Source organism: Mustela erminea, chromosome 19, assembly GCF_009829155.1.
Source record: "Mustela erminea isolate mMusErm1 chromosome 19, mMusErm1.Pri, whole genome shotgun sequence".
Taxonomy (NCBI): domain Eukaryota; kingdom Metazoa; phylum Chordata; class Mammalia; order Carnivora; family Mustelidae; genus Mustela; species Mustela erminea.
In genome coordinates, this window is record NC_045632.1 from 19,271,164 (window position 1) to 19,280,417 (window position 9,254).

Genomic DNA, 9,254 nt, shown 5'->3' on the forward strand with positions numbered 1-9,254 from the left:
CTCTGTCCAATAAATAAATAAAATCTTTAAAAAAAAAAAAAAAGGGGCGCCTGGGTGGCTCAGTGGGTTAAGCCGCTGCCTTCGGCTCAGGTCATGATCTCAGGGTCCTGGGATCGAGTCCCACATCGGGCTCTCTGCTCAGCAGGGTGCCTGCTTCCTCCTCTCTCTCTGCCTGCCTCTCTGCCTACTTGTGATCTCTCTCTGTCAAATAAATAAAATCTTTAAAAAAAAAAAAAAAAAAAAGCCTCTGCCTTCAGCTCAGGTCAGGATCTCAGGGTCCTGGGATCAAGCCCCACATCGGGCTCTCTGCTCACTGGGGAGCCTGCTTCCCTTCCTCTCTCTGCCTGCCTCTCTGCCTACTTGTGATACCTGTCACACAAATAGATAAAATCTTTAAAAAATAATAATAATAAATAAATAAAATAAATAAAAATAAATAAAAATTAAACGGATGCAGAGGTCGGTTAAGCCTCTGCCTTCAGGGACGCCTGGGTGGCTCAGTTGGTTGGACGACTGCCTTTGGCTCAGGTCATGATCCCGAAGTCCCGGGATCGAGTCCCGCATGGGGCTCCCAGCTCCACAGGGAGTCTGCTTCTCTCTCTGACCTTCTCCTCACTCATGCTCTCTCTCACGGTCTCTCAAATAAATAAATAAAATCTTTTTTTTTTTTTTAAAGATTTTATTTATTCATTTGACACAGAGAGATCACAAGTAGGCAGAGAGGCAGGCAGAGAGAGAGAGAGGAGGAAGCAGGCTCCCCGCAGAGCAGAGAACCCGATGCAGGACTCGATCCCAGGACCCTGAGATCATGACCTGAGCCGAAGGCAGCGGCTTAACCCACTGAGCCACCCAGGCGCCCAAAATAAATAAAATCTTTAAAAAAAAAAAAAAGGCCTCTGCCTTCAGCTCGGGTCATGATCCCAGGGTCCGGGGATCGAGCCCCGAATCAGGCTCCCTGCTCAGCAGGGAGCCTGCTTCTCCCTCTCCCTGCTGCTCTCCCTGCTTGCGTGCTGTCTCAAATAAATAAAAGGTTTAAAATAAGTAAATAAAAAGAAAGAAAGAAAGATTTTATGTTTAAGTAATCTCTACACCCGATGTGGGGCTTGAACTCACGACCCTGAGATCAAGAGTCACATGCTCCACTGACTGAGCCGGCCAGGTGCCCCAGACTCAGGTGGTTTTTGATTTCTGCCACTAGACTCTAGATCACGGTGAACATCCTCAATTCAGCCCTGGCAAACTTCTAAGAGCACAGCCACACCGGGTGTTCCTTACGTGGAGCTGCTGCCACTTGGTAGCATTTTTTGAACTATAAATACCCCGTCTGTCTGAGTCAGGTATCCCGCAGCCAGCTGTTAAGGGAGGGCTTTCCTGGAAATAGCTTCCCAGACAGCCAGGACCATGCTCCTCCATACAGGAGACATGAGCTCGCACATGCTCACTGGACAGAGCAATGGGCTTCCAATGCACATCAGCTCTACTACTCACCACCCATGGCTGGGAAGGCCCTTCCCTACACCCGAAGCCCATGACAGGTACCCACCACCAGTAAGGAACATACTGGAATCCAGATTTGCAATAGGCTGCCAACCCCCTCCTCACCCTCAGACATCCCATTCACTTGGCTTATCAGGCTTCCAGGATGGATGGCCAGATCGCTTCTGCCATCTGAGGTCTGAAGTGGCTTTGAGCCAAAGCAACCAGACTTGGACCAGCCAGAGGCAGGGGCCGCTGGTCTCAGGGATAAGCTGACCAGAGCCCAGATTATCACTCCCACTCCCAGAGCAAGCATGGCCCACTCGTACCATGCATGCACACACACACCTCACCCTGGTACCCCAGGCTTGAAGGTGGCCACTAACCCTTGCAGAATTGCCCCGGGACAGACACCGTGGTAACAGGAATTGATGTGGGGAAATCTCTAGCTGGTCTCTGAGGCAATCTCTACTCCCCCATCCCTCAACAGGAGAAGAGGGCACAGTTATGAGCATTGACACAGACCCAGGGACATTTCTTATTTCTAAGTACAGACAAGCTGCAGAAGGGTACGTAAAAATGAACCCGTGTGTGTGAACGCGTAGAATGCGTATGCACATTTGTTTCGAAGAGGAGGAGACAGATGTACACGTCCACAGCAGACGCACAGGAAGCTTTCAGAAGAGCTCACAGGAAATGTTACAAACACAGGGGTATGGCCAAGCAAATGTTAAAACATTGATTTTTATCTAGTTCTAGCCCAGAAAAGGAGGGCATATCACTAAAGAGATTCGAAAAAGCAAGTCTCTCCTCTAACTATCCCACCCCTCAGGGACCTCACTTCTCTCTCCCCATCTCTGCGCTGGCGGGACTGTCACCGGGAGCCCACCGGTGCCTAGAGTTCAGCAAGGAGACTGCTCTGCAGCGACTGGTGGTAGGTTCCCTCACCACAGGGGCAGGGAAATTCCCTCAGAACACGGGCCGATGGTCGTCTCCAAGCAGAGTGGAGGGGCGGCCCATCAAGGCCCCCCGATTCCCAGTCCCATGCATGCACACATGCCCAAGGGCATGTCCAGCACAGGCTTGGCTTACCTGACAGAAAGACTTCATCTTCTCCAGGACCCTGTTGACCTCTGGCATCACATCCTTGCCATCCACCAGAATGGGTGTGTTTGACCGGTTTCGCAAGGCCACGTGCAGCACTGCCCGTTCCTGCGGACAGCAGTCAGTCCATGAAAAACCTCAGCCTAGGGCAGCCACACCAGGCATGATGGAGCACATGGTGCAACATGGTCCAGGAGTCGGCTCAGCCCTTTCCCCACTGGACATGCAGGCCCCAAGGTCTACTGACAGTCACAAGGGGAAGGAGATCAGGAGAAGACCAGGGCAAGCCCAGAGGGCCCCTAGCTGTTCAGAGCATGAAAAGCCAGAAAGAGGAACAGAGTGAGCACAGGCAGAGAGAAGAGAATGGGGACCACACAGCAATGAATAGCTTCAGAGGACAGGGGCTCATTAAGGCTAATCTCATCGTCTCCGTGAGAGTACATGGCGTCTTTGCTGGCACCTTCTAAAAAGTATTCCCAGCCCCTTGGATGTGGAGCAAAGCAGGCAACTCAAAATGTCCCTTGCCAAGCAGCCCCATTACACACACTAACTGCCAGAAACAAACGGAACTGTAGGCTTGTGACAGGTGCCAAGAAGCTGGCCTTGTTGTGTGAAAGCAACAGTCCCATCAAGCTGAAGCTGGTAGAGGAGTCCTTAAAGGAAACAGATCTGAAGGCTCCAGGTGGGCAGGAAAGGGATGGTGGCTGGACTCCAAACCAAGGAGAGGCCCATTAAGGTGGAAGACTTCAAGCCACTCTGCCCTCACCGTGCCCAACCTCACTCCTGTTCCCTCTTCCATAAGAAAATGAACTCCTCCAGGAAGCCCTCTGTGACTGCAGCCCCCCTCAGCCTAGCCCAGGGATGAGGTAAATGGAGTCTGAAACCTCTGTCTCTTACAGATATGTCTTGGATAAGTGATCTGCTCTCTGATCATCAGCTTCCTAGAGTGTGAAAGGAGGATGTTACCCCTGTGAGGAAGAGACTCGGAGGACTCAGTGGTTATTATACCTCCAGGCTGCCACAGCAACTCAGGAACAAGCCCCCAAGGCCTGGCCTTATTGCAGCTTCTTACTGACGCTTACCACGGAGGCGGCTGAGCTTATGCCCTAAGATTCCTCTTTTCACTAAAGAAACTTGCAGCAAAGAGACCAGAGTTCAGCTCGCTAAGGATGCCTCAAGAAGCCAGATCCCTGCCGGCCTGAGACCTGCTCTCACTAGGCAGACACCGGGAGCCACTCCATGCTCACCGGATCCAGACTGCCAGTCCCGGGGAAGAAGCACCCCACAGCCCTGCAACCCACTCTAGGAAACAGGTTTCTGTGCCCCTCGTTAAGCAAAAACATTGCTTAAGAGAAGAGATGAAGACACAGTGGGATGCCATCAGTCAGATGAACCCCAGAGGGAAGGAAGAGGCCCTGAAGGGTATGCAGCGCCGGCTGCCCACAGGCCAGCTCACCTCTGTGAAGTTGATCTTCTCGCCACTGAACATGCGGTCCCGGGCAGCCTCCACGCCCCTGGACTTGGCCTGAGAAGAGAAGATACTAAGGCCTGATCCCATCCACATCGGTGACCAAGAGCCCAAGCCACCAAGTTCTGGCCTTGCTGCAGCGCCCAGTGGAGCTGACAGACAGCGGCAGCCTGGTGTCCACCCCCACTGCCTGTGAAGGGTCTGCTCCGACACCTGGCCCTGGGACCCCTGGGATGCTGCTCAGAACCTGAGCCAGCGGAGCAGGAGCTCAGAGCCGTAGGTCGACACAGAGGCAGTGACCGAGATCCACCGAGAGAAGGAAATAAAGCTGCTCAAGGATCTGGGGGCTCCCAGGAGCTCAGCTCACTTGCCAAGCCGTGGGTCACGGGCCAAGCCCCCCACACCAGAACATTACCAGGTCCACCAGCATCTGCATCACAGTGTCGGTCACAAGGTTTTTTGAGTAATCCACCAGAATATGCCCATGGCTGGTGTTCAGGTTCAAGCTGCAAAAAGATGGCAGAAGCCAGTGACCACACCCCAGTTCTCCCCAGCCTATTCCTGACCAGAGCTGCATCCAGAAAAAAAACATCCTCCCTGAGCCACACCCCAGACAAGCCCCAGCTGCCCAGCACAGCGGTGGTGTCTTGTTACCTGAAACAGCAGCAGCACACTGAAAGAGGGGCCATTTACACAGAAGGAAGGTGTAGACCCTTCCTGAAGAGTCATTCCTCCGCTCAAACAGCGAAGCCAAACAGCGGCGTGCACTACCCCTACCTAGCCAGGAGAGTGACCATTCCCTCCCAGAGCTTCCACGCTGCGACTCCGAACGCAGGGCAGGCCATGATGGCTTCCAGTCTGGAGCCCCAGACGTCCCCTCCCCCACACACCCACCAGCACCACACACCAGAACGCCCCGAGATTCCTGCTCCCCAAGATTTCCTCCAACAGACTCCTTTCCATTTCCTGGCCATTCACAGGTCTCCGCACCGAACTTCTTTTGCAGAAATCATGCCCGCACATCTCCACCCTTTCTCCGCGGTTCCATGCAGACCTCCCCCCCCAGACCTGTCCATCCTCATCACCCCCCCCGCGGATGTCCCCCACCCGTTCTGGGCCAGGAGCTGGGGGAAGGCGACAGCCCCTTCCCCGCTTGCTGCGTCACCGAGGGCCCCTGCCCACAACAGCGGAAGGAGTCCCTTCTCAAATGGCAGGGGCTGCGGGGGGAGGGGGCGACAGGAGGTGGAGAAAGAGATGCCCCTGCAGAGACGAAGCCGCAGAGGAACCTGCTTCTCATGACTAAGCAGCCCAGTTCCGACACCTCCAGCGAGCCCGCGAGCCCCCCAAGAACCTCCTTCAAGGAGACGTCAAGGACGAACGGAGGCCTGGGCCCGGGCCCCGATCCGTGGCCGGGGGCGGCCAAGGACCGCCGGCCGGGCCGTGCCCGCCCCGGGCCTGCACACCTGACCCCGAGCGCCCGGAGCCAGCTCCCGCCCGGAGCCAGCTCCCGCTCGTTCGCGCCCCGCCTGTGGCCCGGCGTGCGCACCTGAAGTGGCTGAAGCGTTCCTTGTCCCCTTCGAAAAGGCGGCGCAAGTTGAGGTCAGAGCCGTGCTCGCGGTACCATTTCTGCAGCTTCTGGAACTGCGGGTTCTGGGTGAGCGCGGCCATGGCGACAGCAGTAGGATGCACTGGCTTGGACGAGCTCGGAGGAGGAAGAGGGGGCGGGCGGCGCGGCTAGCGGAGGCCGGGTGCGCGCAGCGGCCTTTATGGCGCAGGCGCAGGCGCAGCGCCAGCCCCGCCCCGGTCCCCGCCTCGCCCCGCCCCGCCGCTGTCCGCGCCCTCGGGGCGACCTTGGCAGCATCTGAGGCTCTGGGGCCTAGCTTTGTCTCTGCCTGCAACAGGTCAGCCACTTGGCCTGCCAGTCTATGCATGGAAGTGACTGGGGTAAAGAGGCCGAGCTCCTCATGCCCCTGCCAGCGTCCTTTGTCCATTCATTCATTCATTCATTCAGCACCTTCCACATCCCTGATCATGTTCCAGGTGTTGAGGACACAAAGTGATACATAAAATATATGGGGGGTGGAGGTCAGAGGCTGGTAAGGGTGCTAGGAATTGGGGTTGCAGTTTTGAATAGAATGGCCAAGGGAAATGACTAGTGAGGTGACTTTTTGAGCAAAAACCTAAAGGTGGGGAAGTCAGCCACTTAGATGTTGGAGGGGGTGCGGTGTTCAGGCAAAGGGAAGAACAAGAAAAATTCCCCTGTTGAAGATGCTTTGGTGTTTCAGAAGCAGAAGGCAGAAGGAGGCACGCGTGGCTGGAGTAGAGTGAAGGAAGGAAAGAGACAGGAGTTGAGGTCAGAGAGAGAAGGAAAGCAACAAAACCGCATAGAACTTGTAAGTCCAGGTTGCCTGGGTGGCTCGGTAGGTTTAATATCTGCCTTTTGCTCACAGTCCTGGGATCCAGCCCCATGTTAGACTCCCTGCTCAGCGGGGAGCCTGGTTTTCTCTCTCCCTCTGCCTGCTGCCCCTGCCCATTCTTGTGCTCAGTGTGTGTGTGTGTGTGTGTGTGTGTGTGTGTGTATCAAATAAGTAAGTAAAATCTTAAAAAATACAAAAACAAACATAAGTCCTTGTGAAAACTTTGGTTTTCTGAGAGAAATCCGAAGCCATCAAAGGGTTCTAAGAGTGGAAGGACATCATTTAAAAAGCTTTACAAAGGATCAGACCCACAATGTAGCCTGAATGGAAGGACCCTAGATAGGAGGCTACTGCCTCAAAGCAGGCCGGGGATGAAGGTGACTTGAGTCAAAGTAGTAGGAGTCGGGCATGGTGATCTAGATACACTGAGTGAAGAATTGACAGAAAAAGACCAAAGTCACATCCAGTTTTTAACACAAATCCCTGGGAAAACGGAATTGTCTTCACATCTAGGAGAGATGAAAGTTTGGGGTGGGGGGAAGATCACAAGTTCTGTTAGACATCTAAGTGTAGGTGTCACGTTGGGTATTTTTGACTCTCTCCCCAACGTGGAGAGAAGGTTCGAGCTGGAGGAAAAACTTGGGAGTCATCAGTGGATGGATTGCATTTGAAGTTATGAGCCTAGGTGAGAGTCTGGATGACACAGTATGGATGGCCACAGAGGAGAAGAGGTCCAGGAACTATGCACCCAAACTGAGCTTCTCCATTGTCTGCTTCCTCCAGAGAGCCAGCCCTCTGAGAATGAACCATGTCCCGCTGCTGCTCCAGTCACCCCCCCAGCTCCATGCAGTCCCTACCTCCTCCTCCAACCTCTGCAAATGGCTTTTCCCTTCCTGCCCAGGAATATCTGGGGTCCTAAAGATGCACAAGGAAAATGGAGAAAAGCTGAAGACTGAAGAAATGAGTGGTCAACAGGACTGTATAGGGAACTGCCCTGTCCACATGGGCCCTTACTTACCCAGAGTTTTGGGCCAACTGTCAACTCTTGAGATGTAACTGAACTTCCCTCACTCAGCACACCCCTGACAGCACTGAATGGCATCTGTTCTCCTAGAGTCCCTGAGAAATACTTTAACCACCGTTTCTCACACAAGCCAGGAACTTGTCTACACAGAACAGCATCCCCACCCCTAAATCCTGTGTTTCATAACCTTATCCAAAAGGAAGGCCCGTCTCAGTAGACACGACCCCCTCATCACTTGCCCTGTGATTCCTCAGATGGCCCTAGCCCAACCATAGCCACTGACTGACTGCCTTCTTCTAGTAGGCTCTTTCTGGTGACCACAGTGGATGTCTGTTGTCTTTATCCAAAACCACTGCATCCCACTCCTGTGTCTCTTCCTTTGCTTCCTCAGTTGCATCAGAGAAGAGCCCATGACCTAAGCCAGCCAAAGGAGTGTCAGAGGGAGAAACTCAGTTTTGTGTAGTGTTAAGCTGCCCCTTCTGAAAGAGTAGACCTGAGGATTATCTGAAGGAAAACAAAGCAGAAAGTCATCCCCGGCGCGATACCAGAGTCAACCTCACAGGGCCCAAGTTCCTGGTTACCAGGCTACCTCTGTCTGCAGCTGGAACATAAGTCAGTGATTTCCCTTTGTGTTGATGTTGTTGGGGCTGGGCTGTCATTTACAACTATGTCCTTCCAAAGGTTTTCTGGGTACTCACCTAACCACTGCCACACACCTCTAATTGTCGTCTCCTGGCCACTTGATCCCCACAGGTGCTGCTTTGGTTACTGAAGAAGAGGCTGGCCATAATGTCTAATGATTGCCTTTTTGGAGGCTTCATCTTGTTTGACATTCTCTGATATATATACCTTTGGCACTTTAGGCTCTCTGATTCTCAGCAGGTTTAACTACTCCAGATTTCCCAATAAAATTTGAAGTTTGACATTGTGCTTTGAAAACCCAGTTGCAGGGACGCCTGGGTGGCTCAGTTGGTTGAGCAGCTGCCTTCAGCTCAGGTCATGATCCCGGCATCCTGGGATCGAGTCCCACATCGGGCTCCTTGCTCGGCGGCAGGGAGCCTGCTTCTCTCTCTGCCTCTGCCTGCCATTCTGTCTGCCTGTGCTCGCTTGCTCTCTCTCTCTCTCTGACAAATAAATAAATAAAATCTTTAAAAAAAAAAAAAAAAGAAAACCCAGTTGCATGCATTCTTTTTTTTTTTTTTTTTTTTTAAAGATTTTATTTATTTATTTGACAGACAGAGATCACAAGTAGGCAGAGAGGCAGGCAGGCAGAGAGAGAGAGAGGAGGAAGCAGGCCCTCCGCGGAGCAGAGAGCCCGATGCGGGGCTCGATTCCAGGACCCTGGGATCATGACCTGAGCTGAAGGCAGAGGCTTAACCCACTGAGCCACCCAGGCGCCCCGCATGCATTCTTTTTAAATTTATTTTTGCAAGATACACACACACACACACACACACACACACACACGCAGGGATTTGGAGGGTGGGGTGGGGGAGGTGAGCGGAGTCAGAACTTGATCCCAGGACCCTGGGATCCTGACCTCAGCCAAAGGCAGATGTTTAACCAACTGAGTCACCCGGGTGCGCTGTATTTTCTGTATTAGCAGAAAACTATATTGCTATGTGGAGGGCCAGAAGTCACAGCTGCTAAAGAGAGAAAACAATTAGGAAGAGACAAAGAAGATCATTATTACTTGAAGGACATTCATCAACCAACTACTAGCATTGTTACTACTTCCGCTGGTTTACTATGTTTGCAGCTCTGC

General features: G+C 53.0%; 1 protein-coding gene across 1 annotated transcript in view; it reads right to left on the bottom strand.

Annotated features, from left to right (window-relative positions):
* GPI (glucose-6-phosphate isomerase) overlaps nt 1–5,812 on the bottom strand; it is a 27,598-nt gene extending 21,786 nt beyond the window's left edge. Inside the window, exons 1-4 of the mRNA XM_032326468.1 lie at nt 5,595–5,812; nt 4,464–4,554; nt 4,037–4,105; nt 2,569–2,688 (exon numbers count right to left, since the gene is read on the bottom strand). Coding sequence (XP_032182359.1) covers nt 2,569–2,688; nt 4,037–4,105; nt 4,464–4,554; nt 5,595–5,716 — 402 coding nt within the window. The 5' untranslated portion in view covers nt 5,717–5,812. The remainder of the gene's footprint in view (nt 1–2,568; nt 2,689–4,036; nt 4,106–4,463; nt 4,555–5,594) is intronic.
* Nucleotides 5,813–9,254: the final 3,442 nt, after the last annotated feature.